We start from the raw sequence: 20281 nt of genomic DNA, 5'->3' as shown, positions 1-20281 counted from the left end.
CTCTGGCCTTCAGGCCACTTGTTCAGGCCATTGCATGCAGTTTGGGGATGAGGATGGGACTGACTTGGTGCTGTCTGGAGGAGCCCTGCCAGCCAGCAGCACAACTCTGCCTCTTTCTGTTGTGGTAACATCCAACTACAGCTGGAGGTCAGAACCAGGCAAAACTTTAAGGAGGAGAAAAAGAAAGGTTAATGAAGGGTATTTGCATCCCACTATTCTCTTAGCTGAAGGATGCTCCTGTGCAGGGATGGGCCTCTGCATTAGCATACATGAAACTGCCCAAGCCTGACTCCCAAAGTTAATTGTATCATATCCAGGAGAATCCTGTTTTATTTTCAGCCTCTTGAAAACACATTTTATACATACAACCATATGTGTACCAATTATGAAGCAGCATGGAAATTGCTGACTGTGCCAGAAGAGGGTCCAGAAAGGTGCCTCATGTCAGAAGAAGAAAAAACCCCATGTCTTTAGCTATTCTGTCCAGGTATAAAAATAGTTTGGGGAGTTGAAAGGTAATTATAACTTCAGTCTGAATATATCAGGTTTAACTGTAATGTGTGGGCTGATATTTATATTTGGTTAACGTACCTTAAATGTTAATGTCCCTTAAAAGGCAGCAAGTAATAGTGGGCAAAGCAAAGCTGCTCCTGTAGTGCGTCAGTTTTGACGCATGACTTGTGAGCAGTGTGCTTCTGCTCTAGGTAAATCTGTGTTTCTGCTGACTTGGCTGAAATGCCAAAATGTACGGAAACAGGTCACAGAAATCCCCACCTCAGAGTAGCACTGATTTGGGTTCCTCCAGCCTCTGCTGACGTGTGTGTCTGCTGGGGCCTCATTCTGAGCCCACATAGCTCTCCGGGCCTCCGGGTGTCCCTGCGGCTCTGCTGTGCTTTCCAGCAGCCAGTGCAATGCTGGCGTCAGCAGCTGGGTCAGACTTACCACGCTGGATGATCTCTGTGCAAGAGAAAAGTACCACCGGGCAAACAGCAGTGCCAGCTGTGTCACCCCAGCAAACAGCTCTTCCTCGCCATGCTCCGATATCCAGGCAGATTTCCCACTAGCATTAATGGATGTGCATGCAGGTCTGCATTGCCAAGACATTCATCCCTTTCTTCACCTGGCACCCTTGGAGGATGTGCAGTCTCTGTGATCCTCCACATGCCTGAGTTCAGAGAAGGTGTGAATGTGCGTGCAGAATGTGAGGATGGACAGAAGGAATGAAGGAAGGACAGAGCCCTGGCCTAACACAGACTGCCAGGACATTGCAAAAGTATTGATTGCCCTTGGTGTTTGAGTCAGCACCAACCTTGACTGCAGCCCGCAGCAAGGTAAAGAGATCAGTGTAGCAAGAAATGTTTGCAAACCAGCTGCCTTTCCTATACAACAAGGAGCAGAGGAAACAGGCCTCGTTCCCTAATGCTCAGGTATTCAACTGGGCTGAGGGCAAGAGCAATGCTGGGTGGTTTCCTTGGCTCTTTGTCCATGCTCACTGCAAGGCAGGCAGCATTTCCAATCTCCTCTCTCCCTATGTCTGCATCTGTCTCTGTACCCCTGCACATCTTGCACCACCATCTCTGCGCATCTCGGTGTCCCCAGCACCACCCTTCCCTGAAGTGTGCTCAGCTGCAGAGACAGGGGCGGTGCTGGTGCAAATGTACCCAACAGCTTCAGCCCTCATAAGCAGCACAAGGGAGGCAGAGGGGAGGGGGGGGAGGGAAGGAGGGAGGAAAGGCATTTCTTTATTCAGCATTTTGAACAGCAGCTTGCTGTTGGAGTGTGGCTCTGCAGCCATTCCTCCTGCCTGGATGAGCCTGGGAGGGAAGGAATGTGGTTGCCCAGCCAAAGGCTTCTTCCCATCTTTCTTGGGCCATCTTTGTTGGAGCTGACCTCACGAGCAGGGCAGCCTCACAATGCGCTGTGAGTGATCAGTTAACTCAGGTACACCCTGAAACAGGTGGGTCTGAGTAACTCACAGGCACATCACCTATCCCAGAGGAGGAGGACACCTGCAGGAGACCTGGCTGAGCCTCTGCCACCTCTCCAGGGCAGGACAGCACCATATCTGTGTGACAGCTGGAGCTCAGGATCACAATGGGGTCACCAAGGCATGAGTGAGCCTAAGCACTAAACTGTTTCAATTCCCCTATCCCTTCTGTGACATTTCTAATGTGGGAACAAATGTTTCTCTTAACTTTTGATATCTGTTTGAGCCACGCTCCTTCTGCTTGTAGCAACTGTGCAAACATTCAGCTTTCTGTCCCTCTTCTCTTCAGCAGCCCTCAGGATGAAACATTTTCATCCCTATACATGACTTCTCTCTTCCTCACTGGAAATTTCTGCATCCCCACCTTTTTAATGTAGAATAAATGCAGCTCCCAGTGGTAGCTGGAAAGACACCAGAGCTCAGTTGTCTTCTTGCATGTCTGCAGAACAATGCCATGAAGGGATGAGGCTCTATCTGCTGGATTTTGTCTCAAAAGTGAGGCACAGAAATGATTTCTGTGATTTTTGGATGTGTCTGTGTGTGAGCAGCTGGTGCTCACATCTGCACCAAAAGCTGCTGGCTGGGCTCTGCTGCAGGACAGCGTGGGAGGAACAGGACCCCGATGTGGCAGGGGCGCAGTTCCAGAAGTGCCTCTACCCCCCTGACAGAAAAGATGAGAGTTTTGGAGAAATTATAAGAGAAAATATGTCCAGCAGGGGTCAGTGCAGTCACGGCTATGGTGTGCGTCATGCTGCTGTGCCAAGCTGAGCAGTTCTGCATCCCAGAGATCCTGTGGCGCTCAGGGGCTCCATCCTGGGACGATGGTGCAGGTACCCCCAGGCCACTACTGTTCTCCATTGGCCCGCAGAGGGGACTCCAGTGAAACTCTTGAGAACCAAGAGAGCCTCTTTTCACCACCAAAAGCGCCCCCATCAGGGTTTCCTGCATGGCAGCAAAAGCAGAGTGTGCCGGGGAGCAGCATTTTGATCCTTCAGACTAGACATTTCTTTACCGAGTGCTTTAGTCCACAAAGCTTGAACTTGCCAGTGATACTGTGCAAAACCCTGCCTCCCCAGGCTGACCTGGCAGCCTGGCCACAGAGCAGGAGGAGATGCCAGTGGTGTTGAAGTACCTCTGGTCTCCCAGATATTGAGAGAAATGAGTTTTCAAATTTGGAAGGCCACTCAGAGGGAGGTGGAATAAAAAGAACAGGGTGTTTGCCCCTCTTTATCCACAGGGTCCCTGCACATACCTCCTTTACTCTTGATTTCTTCCTGAAAAATCATTGTGTGCCTCCCAGCTGGGAAGGCAGCACACTGCACTTAGCCCTTCCCAGGAAAAGTCTCTCTGATTACAAGGGATGCAATGTCTTTTTTTTTAGCTTGGAGAAACAAAATATGTTTTCATCTATTGCATATGGACCTGAATGAAGATCTTTTCAGCAGCTTCCTCAGAATTTTTTATTCCTGAGCTGTCCTCAATATGATTGAACAGAGGCTAAAGATGGAGAGCAGATATATGGTTGATGTGGCAGTTGCCTTTCAGGTGGTATTGGTTTCACATCTCTCTATGCTGCACTACGAGTGCACACCATAATAATGAGTAGCACTCTTATCTGGGTTTATCACTCATAGCAGAATACAGCAGAATGCCTTCTGTGTCTCCCAGGGATGCCTGCTGAGGATCTCTGTGAGTCAGCTTGACTTGGTTTTTCTTTAATTGCAGTCTCCAGATAAAACCTGTGTGGGTAAAATTTGGCAAACTTCATTTCCTTTTGAGGGGAATAGCCTGCTCTGTGCTTGGTCCCAGTTAAATTCTGGGCACACAGGAGGAAGAGGTTGATGACCACCTTCAGGAGAACCCTATTTCTAGGAGGTTCTTTCTACCTGGAAGTAAGCAATGCCTGGGGTCAGCCTCTCCTGCTGTTACATATGGGAAGTCCTGACGCCCCTTCTTTTTGGGTTTTGCCTGCAAAGATCTACACCAGAGGTACTGTGCTGAGTATTGGTGACCCAGGAGTGGGTGCCTGTCTCCATGACAGTTCCTGAAAAATCCCTTTGCCAGGACTCCTGGGAAGATGAAAAGCCTCAGCTTCTCCATGTTTTGCTGCTCCGGAATGTGATTTGGAGAGTGGTTTACCCAACATGTGAATTGTTCTTTTTATTTAATGACCAATCCCAGTCCAGCTGTGTTGGACTCTCTGGTCAGTCATGGGTCTTTATAATTCATTCTTGTCTAGCCTTCTGATGTATCCTTTCTCTTTATTTAGTATAGTTTTAGAATATAATAATATAATATAATATAATATAATATAATATAATATAATATAATATAATATAATATAATAATAAATCAGCCTTCTGAGAACATGAAGTCAATTCCTCATCTCTCACCTCATCCTGGGGACCCAACACCACAACAGGTGCCCACCAAGGTGAGGGTGGCTGTGTCTCTCTGGGTTCTGGCCATGTTTTACAGCTCAGCAGCAAACCAGCATGGCATGTGCAGTGGGGAAGCTCCTGCTGGTCTCTCTGTGCCTTCTTTACAAGGCTGAGGGAGGTGGGGGCTGGAGGGACACAGCCCTTCATCATCCCCATGAGGACATGGGAGACAAATTTAGATTTGGGTGTCCTCTAAACAACAGCACATCTACAGACACAGCAGTGCTGCTCTGATAGTATTAGACTATCACTGGCATTGAGGAAACCTTCATTCAACTTTCTGAATCTCATGATTCTCACACAATGAGAACATTTTCTTAGTACCATCTACCAGAAATGATCTTTCCGAAAGTTAAACTTGGGTAGTCATAGATCCTACTTTCAGGATGTGGGGAGAAACCAGCCTTTTGATGTTTTCCTGAAAACAGTGCAGAGTGCTTTACATCTGTTTTTAAAGTGGTCTGCTGGTACTTGTCAGAGAAAAAGGTGAGTTTTGAAAATTCACTGCTCTGGCCCTTTATAATTCCCTACCCTTTAAACTTTCTTTCCAGCAGTGTATCTTTGCTGTCCCTGGCTAACACCTGTCCAGGAGTTAGTTCCCTGATTATTTCCACAGGTGCTTGTCCTGGCTCACTTGGCTGACATCACTTGCATATTTTGGCTGATGTTGGAGGCCCATGGTTTGACCTTAATTACATTGCTATGTAGCTGTTGGGGATGTAACATTTGCTAGATAAAGCATAATACAGTAAAAAACCACAAAATGTGGCAGAAATACCAGAACTGAACTTACATGAAGATGTTTGCCTGGTAACTTGCTAATCAATCCACAAGCAACAGCTCAGGCAACCTGGAAGATACTCTCCACCCACAAAATCCCACCAAGGTCAGCCTGCCTGAAGACAGCACAGCTCTGCCTTTTGGGAGAAGGCATTTTAATCTCCCTTGACTTTTGAGGCAGGGGCAGTACCTGGGGGTGTTTCCAGGACTGCATTCCATGTGTCCTGGGGGCCTTGGTACTGGTGCAGCAGCCAGCTGCATGCAATGTCTGTTTCCCATAACACACCCACTGCACATCCTCCTGCCCTGCTCCACCCCAGAGGAGCTGCTTTTGTGTCCAGGGGTGCCTGGCAGCGTGCTTCACAGCACCCAAATTGTGCTGCACTCATGGTGCAACCCTGAGCAGGATGCTCAGGTCAGGGGCCAAGAAGGGTCCTTGATTTTTGAACATCCCAGTATTTTAAACCTTCTGACTCCACTGGGCTGCAAAGAGAGAATAAGCTTAAAGCCTTGTTTACAGGCAAAGGAGGGGCACAATGTATCAGAAGTAGAGCCAAGAATTTATTGTGAGTTCAATGGCATTCTCAAGGCTCCAATTGTTACCAGTTTAAATCTGCTGGTTGCAGAAGAACAAGAACATTATTGCAGCTTCAATTTTTTGCACACACATAGTTTCTATCCATTTTCCTGGCATTATGCTCACCCTTATCCCTGCTCCTTTGAGTCCTAAGGCTGGTGGTTGTGGTGAAGTGAGGTGTCAGAGAGAGCTGTGAGCACCTCCAGTCCTTCCCTGGGATGAGTGCAATGTTCACCCTGATTTTCCTTATTTTTTTTCCTGGATCTCTTTTGGATCGTTTTTCTATGTTTTTAACATGCTTCTGTACCTTCTTCTCTCTTCACTGGTCTATACACAACCTACCATTTTACCATCTCCAGATCTGCATTTTTTTTACCTGACCATCAGTGAGGTGTGTAGTGCCAGTGCCAGCCTGTGCCCCATCTTCTACCATCCCATACCTGTGCTCCTCTGTGCTGCGTCCTGCATCCCCACAGCTCAAGGACCCTGCTATTGTACCAAACTTGTATTTCTACACACTGTTCTGTGTCTGAGTGAAAAATGTCTCATTCTGCATAGAATGGGGGAAACTAAGGGAGTGACAGCTATCACATGCCGCCGTGGCACCTCAGGCCACTTCTGTCTCTGTGCAAATCCTGTCCCCTGTAAGCACTTCTGTCCCTCTGAGTGGCTGCATCCTACTTGGTGATTTCACAAGAAGCCAGCAGGACCCCAGCACAGCACATCAGTGCTTTCTCAGCTCAGCCCCAAAGCTCTGCCCAGGAAGCCAACACGTTCATGTAGGCACGAGCATTAGAGAAGAGGAAACATACATTTAAATCCAAACAGGCTCATCTGGAAGAAAACATTGATTTTCAATGCAGCTATGAATTAAGGTAAGAGACAATTATATTTCCCCTATAATTTGACAGAGCAAAATGAGACAAAAGGGTGTCTCATGAACTTAAGGAAATTCTTCACTGCTTAGTGCTTGGAACCGAAATGATATTTAATTTGGGTAAAGATGATGTGGGTACTGTTTACAAACTGTGGAAGTAAAAAGGGAAGCACTTCTGTTAACGAAGTGAGCCAGGGCAGATAAATTTTACTCAGTCACTAATTATTTGTGGCATCTTGTGGTACGAGGAATATTCACCCTGGGTAGAAATCCTCAAGGTTAGTAAATGCTGATATATGACTAGTGTGCAACATTAACCTAGAAGGACAGAGCGAGAAGATACCAGCCTTCTACTTCATTAGTAGCTTTTTCTTTGATGTCTGCAGAGATTGCACAACTCACCAGCATTACTTGCTTCTAGTTTTAGTCAGTGAACCAACGTCCTGATAAAACATCACTGATACTGAAGGACAGCCCAAAGGAGAAAATCTGGTAGAGTCAATAGAAAGCACCTGATACAGACAGACCAGCAAGAGAGCAATGGAAATTAAAGACATTTCAAAGCCCTTACCTTTCTGTATGGCATACTTGATTTTCCTGTGACTCAGCTTTCCACAGGAAAGATGTTACATGAAGATGTCTGCCGGTTTGGGTGAGACATTTGAGTAATGCCACAGTGGTGGCAACCCACTGAGTACTTGTGAGATATAAACACAGATCCACAGCAGTGGTTTCCAAAATCTGGTCTGCTGGGGCGAGCCCTGTGTGCAGCCAGAGGCAGGGAACTGGATGACAGGATAAAAGAAGGCAACTGCAATGAATCAAAAGGGCTTCAGCAGTACAGAAAAAGTCCAAAAGGGAGAAAAAAAGGCTAAAATTTGACAAAAGACAGCACATAATAAATTGAGACTAAGTCCCATAGAAAACTTGATATTCACAGGAAGGAGCTGGCAACTCCAGAACATAAATCTCAGCCATACATAATCAAGAAGGTTTAATGTGCTCTGCTCTCAGAAATGATGGAGAAGATGATTTAAAAGATCTCCAACTGCTGAAGAGCTTTCTCCGATTTCTCAGGGATGCTGAGGCAATTTGAAATTTGGCACAAAAAGGGGTGGGGGCAGGAAGCAAATAGATGCCACAATAAAGGCAGCGAGAGGACAGAACCAACAGTAACCATAAACAATTACAAACAGTGCTCATAGCTACAAATAATCACCTGTTTTTGCTGTCCCTTCAACAGAAAATACAAAAGAAATTTGAATGCTTCTTCAGAAGAGAAAGCCTGGGAAAAAGAAATACTGAGGAAGAGCAGGTAAGAGAAAACACTGGGAAAAAGGTCAGCTGTACATTTGAAAAAATAGATACAGAGTGCCTGAGCAACTGTGCAAGCAGAAAAGGCAATTAGGGGAACTTACAGGTTAGATGAAATTACTGTGAAATAAGTTTTCCAAGAAAATCCTGATCCTGGCAGTCACCATCCAGTCACCATTGTCAGATGACAGCCCCAACCATGCAGTTTCCTGGGGGCAGCTCTTGGGAGGGCAGCTGCTCCCTCAGCTCTGCCACTGCTTCCCCAGCAGCTGAGTTAAAGTGCTTCCCAGCCTCTGTGAGGACCAAAATAAGCACTGCTCTACAACAATATCACTATTTACTGAATTTCCTATGCCCTGGCTGATCCCTGGCAGCAGGGCACTGCTGGGAAACCATCTCAGGCTGCAGAAGCTCTGCAGAGGTCCCTTGCCTCTGGTCATAGGATCAAGACCACCCTGAGAGACATGGATGCAAATTTCAGAACCATTTCAGTGATTTTTGAACCTCAATTTTAACATGCAGGGGAGACACGGGAGTCTGAGTCGCACTGTCACATCATCTTTCCTAAATGCATCGAGTCATTTCTGAAACAGCTTCACGTGCTCAAGAGACTTGCTCATGCCCTGAAACATGAAACTATTCTCTGCTCCATTGAGTGTGCAGGCACCAAGGCTCCTGCATATCCACCCTGGCAGCCTCAGAGGGGCTTTGTCCGCCCAGAGCTGAGATGAAACCACTGAAAGCTTCGGCTCCCTCTATAAATACACCAGCAACCACAGGGGAGAGCTGCCAGGGGTTTATCATGACTTAACTTGGACCTGGCAAACCACGCGCTGCTGCGGTGAAGCTGTCCCTTCCAACTGGCTCACTGCCAGTCTGCCTGGTGGGGCAAAATAATCAGCGAGTGGGGGGATGTTTCTGGGGGCAGGATGTGCCCAGGACACCTGGGTTCAGTGCCCTGTGCCTGCTTTGCTGTAGTGGCAGCACAAACAACCTGAGTGAGGCCACCAGCCTGGCCAGTGCACTGAGGGAGCAAGGGCAAGATCTTGTTCAAAATAATGCCTCTGTTGTTGCTCTGAAAGACAGGTGATGTAGCCCTTGACATTGGCAGAGACATCCAGCAGAAAGTCCATGGTTTTGGGTGTTCTTTATAAATCTTGAATACACCTAATTTTGATGTGATAGGCTAATATAAATCTTGTGCTCTGATTACTTGCTGTTACCTCCAGGTATGCATGGAGCATCATTGAGAAAGCACTTTCCAAAACTGTAATGCCCTAGGCAAAGGTGAGAGAGACCCTAGGGATTTTGGACTCTGCATTATCTCCTCCTGCCATCCATGATCAAAGTCTGATCTTTCCAAGTACATTTTTCCACCAAAAACCATTGGTTTAAGTTTGTAGGTTTACATGCTTCTCATTTTCAGCTAGTGGTGTCTGCTTCTAATTTAGTTTGTGGTATTGGTGTAAAAACTGTAGAACTGGATCAGGGAACTGGCATTTTTAAAATATCTTTGACCTAAATACTTTTGTAAGGGGATCCAAGACTTTTACAATATTCAGTCATGTTCTTATCAGCAGTGATTTTATTGCCTTCTATTTCTGAGTCATTTACTTTTGACACTTTAAGTGGCCTAATTCTTTGAAAGCCTCAGCATCATGTTTCTGCACCTTCAACTTCACCTTAAATTGGAAAATTCAATAACAAAGCATCCCAGAGAGCTACTTGTTTTTAAAAAACTCATCCTCAAATTACTGGGGGAAGCCTCCATAAATTAAATTAATTACCAAATTGAAAAGCAATTATTAGGTTTGCAGAATTCTGATGGGCTACAGAAATAGTCCAGTTGATCTGATAGTAAATGATAGAAGAAAGAAGAAAAGCCAAAGAAAGACATTTCCTCATCCTAAAGTCATTAAGGAAGAGCTGGAGGGACAGCAAGCATGTCTCTCCACACTCACTCAGGAGCTGGGGAGGAATGACAAAATAACTGGTTAGGTGGGCAAATACACAGGTTTCAACAGGGTGGTTATTTGATAATAACCTCTCCAAAGTGTGCTGCTTTCTTTCCACAGCTATCACGATAGCCTCACTGCTAACCCCACACCAGCAGCTGCTCCCTGGTTTTCACAGGACCCTCTTCCTTCCAGGGCTCACACCCCAGGATTTGAGCTAGCTGGTGCTGGGCAGAGCTCAAAGGGTTTAGCTTTTACAGTCATTTATCAGCAGGAGAGAGTAATGGTTGTTCAGAGAATTGTGCCCCAACCTGATCTGCCTCCCTGCCTGTCAAGGGCTGTAGGATTTAATCCAGCACCCTCCTACTGAGCTTCTCCACTATGTCTGGCCTAAATCCATTTCTCAAAGTGAAGACCCTCAGACATGCAAAAAATGTCCTTTTCCTACCTGAAGTCTGTTCCAGTCATTAGCCTTTCACTATTAAAAATGTTCATCTTATTCCTGTCTTGCATGTTTCTGGTTTGAGTTTCCCTGCATCACTGTAAAGGATACAGTGACGCAGGGAATCCCACTCAAATAATTAGCAAGATTATTAACACAAGCAAAAGTGAAATCAGATGTTACCAAATTGTTCCTGCAGACCCTGTATCAAGCTCTGCTCTGCATCCCTCTTTTGTTCCTTCCCTCATGGAAGCTCTTTTAACACCTGAGGGTTGCATCAGCTTTTCTTGCAGTCTAGTTTCCTCTCAGATATGCCCCCCCTGTTGAGACATGGCCTGTGTTGTTTAACTCCCAAGCATGTCACTTTGGTTACATATGGCTCCATTAGGGCCAATGTGAATCATCCAGGAAGCCCCAGATTATTCAGATTGTCTGAATCACTCTCTAGTCCTGTAACCCTTCTACCACGTGCCCCTGCCAGCTCTCATTGCCAGTGTGCTTTCAGAACAATGATGAAAACACCAAAGAGTTTTTGGCTTTCAACTTGTCATTTCCACAGACGTTTTTCAAGCAATATTCCCAGTTCAGCAAGGCTTCCTCCATGGATGTCTGTCTTTTGAGATCTGATATCTAACTGCTCCAAATCCCATTGCAATGCTTTGTTGGTCTTTCTTTGGGCTGGAGACGTGTTACCAAATAAGCATGCAGTGCAAGTCAGAGCTCCCATTCACCCACACAGCTCCCTTTTTCAGCCTTGCAATCCCATCAAATGCCCAAACTAAAAATCCTCTTCTACAAAGTCACACAGGTTGGCCTTAGCTGCTCTCTGCCCCTTAACAGTTTAAATTCATTTTGCCTGAGTTAAGGGTTAGGTTAGATCAGCCCTCTCACCTTGCTTCCCACTTTCAAAGGTCTGCATGTAGAGGTGGAATAGGGAAACATCTCCCCACTTCAGGACTGAATGAAAGACTGAAATTTAAGATTTAAAGTAACTGCATTTGTTGGGATGGGCTTGCTTTCGACCTTGGCTATTTAACATGATCCCAACCAGCTCCACAGGCCATTGCCTATGAATGGAACCACCCTGACCTGAAAAATAAACTAAGTTCATTACAGGAACTAACTAGGACTAGCAACCAGGCTCCATCTCTGGTTAATGTATTAACCCTAACACCTACGTTTGGGGTGGTGTATTATTTAAACCATGGGTAGAGGTGTCTGTGGCAGTCTAATTTCTGTGGTAGCTGCTTGCCAGGGTGTTCAAGTTTTACCCAGAGTGTTATCTCCTCCTAGTTCTCACCCAGTTCTGGTTATTTACTTTAATCTCTTTTCTTTTGTGCGTTAGGAGTGCCACCATATCTTCAACATTTCATTTGGAGGTGCCTGAGGTCATCCTTGTGTTCTTGCTGAGAATCACCAGCTGGTAAGAAGCAGGTGGGTGTAGTTACAAATGCGAAAAAGCAAGAGCATTTATATTTGGGTGGGGCCATGGCAGCTCAGATCTAAGGGTGTAAAAGGGATATATGCGCACCTGTAGGGTTTCACAAGGTTTCTCACAAAGCCTACAGCTTTCCAGGGCCAGCTGATTCATCAGGTTATTCAGGGTGCATTGAAAACATGTTTTTCCTAGCATGAGAAAAACATGTAAGGATCACTCAGAAATGCTGACTAAGGTGTGAAAATCTTTGTGGGGCTGAAATACTTTTATTAGCATATTGTGCAAATCTGAAGCGTGACCCTCTAGCAGAGGTCTGGATTTGGTCATTGTTTTCACTTCTTTTAATTTGGTGGTAGGAGCAGCATGACAGGGAGGCAAACTGCTTGTTGTAAAGTGTTGGCAGTAAAGCCTGTAATATGGTACTTGGTTAAAGTGCCAGGGGTGACACCTGGAAAGAATCTGATATATCTGATATAGCTAGACATACAAACAGTATTTGCTCTTATGTCACCCAGCCTGGTGCCAGTGTGGCTTGAAGATTGAAATGCAACTTCTGTTCCATAGAGGAGTTTGCAGAGCTCTCGCAATTTCACTTCCCTCTGTATTTCATGGGGTGCACATGGTGGTTGGGTTGAGAAACAGGGGTCCTGGTCTTGCAGACTTTGGTCTTTGAGGTAGCTACAAACATGATTAGGAGCAGAAGTGTTTGTGAAGAGTGGGGTGTAAAATTGATGGGGAAATCCGGAGAGAGAAAAGTGGTTGAGCAGTTCCATGAGAAGCAGAAGTGAATCTACTATTTCCTGTAGTCAGCAAGGGAAAATATCTCATGGAGAAACCTCAAAGCCTTGCAGTCCTCCTGTGTCCTCTACACTCTTCAGTTCACTTTGAACGTGAACATTTATTGTAAGCATAAAAGAGAATATTGTGTTGAAGCTGATGGTAAGAAAGCTGCAGCGTGTGCTGCAGTGGACTTTGGGAGGCTGACAGAGAATATGTGACAGGAAGGGATGGAGGATGGTCAGATCTAAGTTTCTCTCTTTAAGGTGCAATATCATTTCAACACATTATCCCTGTCTGGCATGGGTTGGGTTTTGGGAGCCCTTTGAAATTTGCAGGCCATCCACTGAGTATCATCAGTTGAAACTGAGCAAAGTGGTATCAGAGGAGCTAAATATTCAAACAGTGCTGGTGGCATTGCCTGTGCAGCACGAGTGGTGCTGGAAGGATATGAGTGACTGCTGATAAATGAAATCCAGGAGACACAGAGTGAATTAGCCACAGACTGCCAGAAGATTCAAACATCAACGTCATTTTAGTAAGTGCAGTCCTTGCTTGCCTCTGGACATGCAGTACACAGTCTTACCTTTCCATTGCTGTAGGTACCACAGACCCCACAAGCACCCAAACAAGGGTAAAGGAAATAATTTGCTACTGTAGAAATAAATGATCCTCATCTGTAAGCTAGAGGAGATTACTTGACTGAAAATGCATTTCAGGAAATATCCCAGCACAAGCAATGTTTCTGTTTACTTCACTAAGGCCAGGAGTTTCTCCTGTACATTTGTGTAAATGTTCTCCAGTGAAGAAGGTTGCCATTCCCACACCCAACTCTCTCTCCAGGCAATGTCCAGTTTAGAAGTCTGTGCAGAATTCTGCCAGACCTGAGGGCTAGCCCCTGGTGGGAGCTGCATTTCCTTATTTGTGTGATATCCTGTGTCCAACAGAGCACAATGAATTCTACAGACACATATGGAAATTCTTCAGACAAGCTTCCTTTCTCAATTAAGGGAGCAAGCATGTTAAAAACCAGCATATCTCAAGGTTCTTAGAGAGGAGAGTAAAGCAATGTGCATTTCCTCTCTCCAGAGCAGGGATTTCCCACTGTGAAGACAGTCAGGGCAAGCACCACCCAACAGCCCTCTCTGGATGACAGCATAATTAGCAAAGGTGTTAAGGAGATACAAGCAGGCTTTGATCAGTTTTTTCCTCTTTGTCTGATGAGACTTCTGGTTGTCATATCAGGAATGACATGTCTGAAACAGGAGCTGACTTGGCAGAGAAGAAGCTGGAGCAGTTTGCAGAAACAGCATGATCTCTGTCTGGCATTCCCACAGAGTCACAGGGATAGGACAGGACTTCTGGAGGTCTCTCGTCCAAACCCATGCACAGAGCAGGGCCAGCTGAGTTTCAAGTACTTCCAGGTATTAGATCCCACAACCTCTCTGGAGCCCCATCCTGGTGTTTGCCATCATGGCAAAAATTTATTTTCAATACATTAAGTAATGATTTCCCATGGCTATTGCTATTTATTCCCCTGAGGAAAGTTGTCTGCTTCACCTTTACACCTTCTCCCTAAATCCCTCTTGAGACACCTCTTGTTCAGACTGACCAAACCCTTCTCGTGGGCCATGTGCTCCTGCCCCAGTCAGTCCCTTGTGCAGCCCTCAGCCACTGCTGCTTGAGTGCAGAACCAGCTGTGGAGCACACGAGCCCACAGAGAAAGGCGTGGGCTCTGGGTGCACAGATGGGTGCAGGAACAGCTCAGTGGCAAAGAAGTTGGGAGGGCTGACAGTGACACATATTCAGCACAGGAGATTTGGTACCCTGCTGCTTTTTCTGCATACATTTAATCTCAGAAAGAAAGAAATCAGGATGGGACAGCAGAAAATGATGAGTTATTGAGATTATATGTGATGTCTCCTGCTCATATCTGTATCACTCAACAGAGCAGATAAAGAGATGGTAACTCTTTATTTATGTCACCAGTAGAAAATAAGTATCTTGTTTGCAACTGCTGTCAGCTTCTGCCCCAGCACCTAAGCTTTTCCAGCTTGTATCCCTTTACCTGTGCTGGTTACCAGAGGCTGGAGAATTGAAGCCACTGTAATCCCTGTATCCCTTTACCCGTGCTGGTGCCAGATACCTCCTCTCCAGAGGCTGGAGAATTGAAGCCACTGTTATTTCCGGGCTGACAGGCAGGGGCTGGACAGACTCTGAACGCAGACTTGGCTCCCAGTTCAAGTGGATAGATACTGCAAGAGCCGCTCTGCCCATGGGCGTGCCTGCCTGCTGCAAACAGCTCTCTCCATTCTGTGCCCATGCCCCAGAGCTACCAGTGCTGAGACAGCCTTTTCTAGCCCACTTTTCCTGTATGTGAACCACAAAGATGTTAGAGTCTGTAGGCAGACATTCAGGTTTGAACATTCAGGTTAAAAATGTTTTAAAATTGAGAGCCTGCATTAGACAAAAAATACACTCTTTAAGATATTGCTACAAAATAAGAGGCCAGAACTTCACAGCCAACACCACAAACGATGCTCTGGCAATGAGGCATTAGGGGAAAATGTCAGTATGGTCACAGTAGCTACTCATGGGGAAGATTGTTGTAGTTACCACCATGTCATAGAAAACTGTCTCACACCTGAGGACATCTTTATTTCAAGTTCAATTTTGAATAGCTTTTTTGAAACAGAAGTTATAAAAACTATTGCTGTTGCTGAAATGTGGATTCCAATCACTTAGCTGTAAGTGTCAGGAGTCAGAGTAGCTATACACCATCAGCACCCACTACTGAGCAGTGTGTCCATGCTCACCTTATATCCAGGAAAAGAAGTTTCATCAGTGTGGTCAGCAGTCTGGAAAGCAGTCTGTCTTGTCTTGAAGCAGATTTGGCCTGACCTGCATTGGATGCATATGCACTGCTCTTAGTTGGCTGTATCTCCCACTAAGAGGAGAGGTAAACATAGGCAGCCTGTGGTTACTGAGATGAGTCCCTTCTGTACAGGCAGCGGGGGGTTCCTGTGAGAAGATGTGGCCAAGGGGTAGTTGTTAGTTGCAGTTTGGTTATCACTGACCTTTTCTTTCAGTCTCAGCTTTAACAGGCCGGTTTGGCCATGTAATCACCTCCCTGGGCTTCTGGACAGTGTATCACACTCACTTTCTTTCATCTTCTACAGTGAGACCAAGTAATGGATACTTCCCAGCTCTTTACCCAACCAGGGAGCAGACCAAATACAGCAACATCTGCACTCCTAGAGGATTTTTGATTCCTTGCAAACAGAAATCTTTGCAGGGACTTGAACACCACATTCTAAAGGAGAGCAGATGAAATGACAGGTGCTCTGTTTTTGGGTGTGCAGACCGCTGAGCCTAGAGGTTACACACACCTGCACCCCACAGTCTCTTTGGATTCAGCCAAGGTAAATTCCTGGCTGCAGCCTCACAGCCAGAGCAGGAGCAGTCATGAGATGCTTTGTTACTCGAGGAAAAGGGTCAATATATTTTCTCTTCTTTTGATCATGGGATGATTTTTAGAAAAGCCTCATCAAAGACAGGCTTGCTGCCAGCAATGTCCCAATGCAGACTTGCTCCTCCCTTATCAGCAAGCATCAGCTCAGGCCTGGCCAAACTGGGTGCCTTGCACCCTTCCAGCCCAGGGTTGGTGAGAGCGGAAGATGGGGCTGTTGGGGTGTTTATAGGCACTGAATCTGCTCAACATTCTACTTGTGAACTATCGTTTCCTGCCAAGCACTGCCCACAGACCTTGATCGTGGTGCTGCCATGCATCTTATGCACAGCTCAACCAGATCTCAGCTCAGCTCCTGCTGCACTTCAATAAGTAGGGGCTTATGTGACAGCCCTTGAAAATCTCATTTATTTTTTCTTATTCTAAAGACTTAATTTTCAGTGAAGTACATGCAACAGCAGAGTCTGGGCTTTTGTCATAACATAACTACCACCAGCTCCACAGTAATACAACCCTCACTAAAATAAATAGTGACAAAATCCCAAAGTATGCTTGGTGCAGTCTTTCAGTATTAACCACGGCACATACCAGATTGCTCTAATGTTATTTTCTTTACTCTTTCCATTTTGCCTCTAGCCAGCAAATTCAGCATGACAGAAGCCTACTCACAAGCCACAACTGAATACGTTTACGATGAAGATGCTTTCTTCTGCAATAAAACCGACATCCAAGAGTTTGGGAAAATATTTCTGCCACTATTTTACATCATCGTGTTCACTCTTGGCCTCACGGGGAATCTAATGGTGGTTTTTGCCATTATGAAAGGCAATAAAAAAAGCATCACTGACATCTATCTCCTGAACCTGGCCATCTCTGACCTTCTCTTTGTGATCTCCCTCCCATTCTGGGCGTCCAACACGGTCCGTGGATGGACCCTTGGGACCGTTGCATGTACAGCTGTTTCCTCACTGTATTACATTGGTTTCTTTGGGGGAATGTTCTTTATCACTGCTATCAGCATCGACAGGTACTTGGCCATTGTCCGGGCAACTTACTCTCTGAGATCCAGGACAGTAAGGCATGGCCTTCTGGTAAGCTGCGGAGTGTGGGCAATAGCGGTGCTAGTGTCGGTGCCACAATTTGTGTTCTCCCAGCTCATAGAAAATTACTGCATTGCTGTCGTCCCAGAGAAGCTGGAGAACATCTGGCCAGTGTTCTGCAATATGGAGCTGAACACCATTGGCTTTCTCATCCCAGTCTGTATCATATTCTATTGCTACTGTGGGATCATCAAAACTCTTCTGTCCTGCAAAAATCAGAAAAAAGCCAGAGCCATAAAACTGATATTGGTTGTGGTGGTGGTTTTTTTTCTGTTTTGGTCCCCCTACAATGTACTGATTTTTCTAGATACTTTAAATCACTATGACTTATTCACAGATTGCAACCAAATTAAGTCATTGCACTATGCAATGCACCTGGCTGAAACCATTGCATTCAGTCACTGTTGTCTCAATCCTTTTATCTATGCATTTGCTGGGGAAAAATTCAGGAAATACCTTTATCATGTCTGCTTGAAGTACTGTCCATTCCTGTGTTTCTGTGGGCCCTGCAGTCACTACCAGGTCTCTCATTCACTTAGTTATGCAGAAAGTGTGGTGAACAGCAACATAACCCAGAACACCAGTGACCAGGACGGCTCTGTCTTCGTCTAAAAGGGTCTCAGAAGGAGAAATGTATCAATACGTGTCTTCTGCAGGGATAGCAGCCACTGAGAGGTTCCATTTGAGGCTCCATATGAAGAGCCTTAAAGGCTGCCCTGAATTACTGACGTGCCTCTAGTTAACCATTAAATGTACTAAAACAGCAAAGATTTTAAAATCAAAAGCAATACAATATGTCAGTATTGGACATGGAATCAAGAGCAAGGAAGAGGGAAAGTAGAAACAAAAGGAGCGCTCTGTGCCTAGAAAAGGAAGAGAGTAGGGAACCTTTCGAACAGTTTCCTCACTGGAACTTGTGCATGTGTCAGTGTATCTGCATGTGATACTGATGTACGTAGACCTAAACCCATTTTTTATAAGGGAAGAGAAATCTCTTTAATGAATGGTGACTAAGTTTTAGGAGAGGGGAATATTTTTGATAGTAAAGGGGTGTATTTTTGATGCTATGTATCCATAAGGAAGTGATTTTGTGGTTATTGATTGCAACAAATGTTTTAACTGTGCTTTCATTTGTAATAAAATCACACTGTTTTAAAAAAAAGGAGGCGTTATTTCTGAACATGTGTTTAGTGTCACCTGTTCACTCTGTGTTTATAGCATGCAATAATCAGAGCAAGGATCTCTAATCCATCCTTTAGGACTAGAGATGTGCCAGTGGATGTATGTCCTGATTTCCATTTTGGCTTGGCCTCAGGCAAATGCCAGCGCTCAGTGGAGCCCTTCACAGAGCACATCCCCAGGGGCTCTGACCAGTGGACATCAGCAGCCTCTGGAACAATGGGAGCTAGAAGTGTGGGTTTGGATGTCCCTGTGCTTGGCCCAAATACAGCACAATCAAGCTGAGCACAGAAAGTCCCTGCCTCTCACCCATGCCCTGCTCGCCACATGTTGTAAACACCAGCCATGACTACACAGACAATGGCTCTGGGGACAAAATAATCACTTGCCCATTCTCCTTACCATAACCTTCCTCAGGATTTGGGGCCTCTCCCACCACAGCTGATTCCGTCAGGGAAAACTGCAGTTGTACCCAGACTTAATGCATCCCAGAGGACACATTTCCCATGTGCACTGCACAGCCTCCAAATATCCTTGTTACTCCTGCAGTAACAATGCACTGGGGATGCAAAATGTCCATCAGAGAATGGAGTCCTTTACCTGGGCATCCCTGTCATCATCTGCTCCAAAAGTAAAGGAGAATTTGTTGGCACTGTGGACTAGAGTTAGGGGAGTGGAAAAAGGAACTGTTGCCAATAATGAAGCTGACATCACCTTACAAGGAAAAATCAAGGATCAGTCTTACAAAACAAGTCCATGACAGGAACCCTATTTCTGTACACAGATGGAACTGGTAATATGTCAAATCTGAAGAAACACTCTCACTTTTGAACTAAAACCAAAAAGTTGATTCAGACTGTCAGGGGGAGGAGTAGGGCCTTTCTTTGTGGACCTTGGTACCACCTTGTTTCCTAGAAAATGTGCAGGAGAGTGTGTCCATTGAGCAATTTTTTCCCATAATTACACAAGTATTCCATTTTTTGCTACTGAACATTCATCACAATCTGCAGTAAAAAACCCAACTGACCCCAATGTTTTACTAAAGCTATTTGTATTTGATGGAAATATATTCTCTATGCTCAACTTTGTAATTTTCAGTTATAAGTAGTCTTCCAGACTCCAGACTTGTTGTCTAAGATTAAGTGTAGCATGGGTGTCACCTGAAATTAAATTATTTTTCAAAATTCAGTCTGCCTAATCAAGTGATATAAGGCAACTTTGTTTGTCACTCCCTCCAAGAAGGTGGTATTTTAAGAAATGGTATTTTTACAATGTTTTTTAAGGAAATGCCAAGATGTGCAGAAAGAAAGAGGAAGGCTCTGAGACTAAACAAGAAGTTATCAGCCTGAAGTCAGCCTGAAGACGGTGGATTGCCAAACTGAGCAACGCAATCACGCTTGGTTTATTTAACTTCCCTTTGATTTTTCAGACAATGGTGAGTTACTGAGAGGGAAAAGGAAAAGGCACCTTTAAATATGATCCATGTGCTGTCTGCAGAATGGAAGGTGAAAACCCAGAGCTTGATGCCAGCTCTCCAGGAAAGGAGAGGTTTTTGCTGCTTTGGCCCAGTGGTTCCCCAGCAATGCTATCAGCAGCACAATGTGTCCCTCTCCTTCCAGATGCATTCCCTCTGGCAGGGCAGACTTGCTACTGTGAGTCAGAACTGCCTTGACAGCCCTGGGTCCCCTGCAAGCTGCCAAAAACCTTCACTTCCAAGCTCACTTCGCTTCTGAAATCCTGCACTCCTGTCTTCTCTGTCACACTGTGCAATGGAATGCTTCCAAGGATTGCCAGCATAACATTGTCAAGTTTTATGCCATGCATTTACAAGTCATTATGGTTGCCCTTTAATTTTCTTGGTTTTGTTGCTCAATAGGTGAGCATTTGTATGAGATCAAAAACTTTAGGTGGTTTGTAGGCATTTGGCTCCACCACAGACTGCTAG

The 20281-nt window shown here is 45.4% G+C and overlaps 1 protein-coding gene across 3 annotated transcripts; it reads left to right on the top strand.

Annotated features, from left to right (window-relative positions):
- Positions 1–6461: 6461 nt before the first annotated feature.
- On the top strand, positions 6462–18312 carry CX3CR1 (C-X3-C motif chemokine receptor 1). Of its 3 annotated transcripts, none has more exons than XM_064703359.1 (4): positions 6462–6660; positions 7906–7977; positions 11719–11807; positions 16694–18312. In XM_064703359.1, exon 4 carries the CDS (start codon positions 16708–16710, stop codon positions 17767–17769), a length of 1062 nt encoding a protein of 353 aa, XP_064559429.1. In that variant the 5' UTR covers positions 6462–6660; positions 7906–7977; positions 11719–11807; positions 16694–16707; the 3' UTR covers positions 17770–18312. The 3 variants fall into 3 exon arrangements, with proteins under 3 accessions (XP_064559429.1, XP_064559430.1, XP_064559431.1); XM_064703360.1 differs by having other exon boundaries at positions 11719–11796; positions 16694–18218; XM_064703361.1 differs by lacking the exons at positions 6462–6660; positions 7906–7977; positions 11719–11807 and adding an exon at positions 11934–11967 and having other exon boundaries at positions 16694–18218.
- Positions 18313–20281: the final 1969 nt, after the last annotated feature.

Source organism: Zonotrichia leucophrys, chromosome 2 (genome assembly GCF_028769735.1).
Source record: "Zonotrichia leucophrys gambelii isolate GWCS_2022_RI chromosome 2, RI_Zleu_2.0, whole genome shotgun sequence".
NCBI classification, from domain to species: Eukaryota; Metazoa; Chordata; class Aves; order Passeriformes; family Passerellidae; genus Zonotrichia; species Zonotrichia leucophrys.
The sequence above is the reverse complement of the archived record's forward strand: the minus strand, read 5'-3'. Positions and strand labels throughout refer to the sequence as shown.

Coding starts and splice junctions, on each gene's coding strand:
- CX3CR1 (XM_064703359.1), top strand. CDS start 16,708: ATGACAGAAGCCTACTCACAAGCCACAACTGAATACGTTTACGATGAA.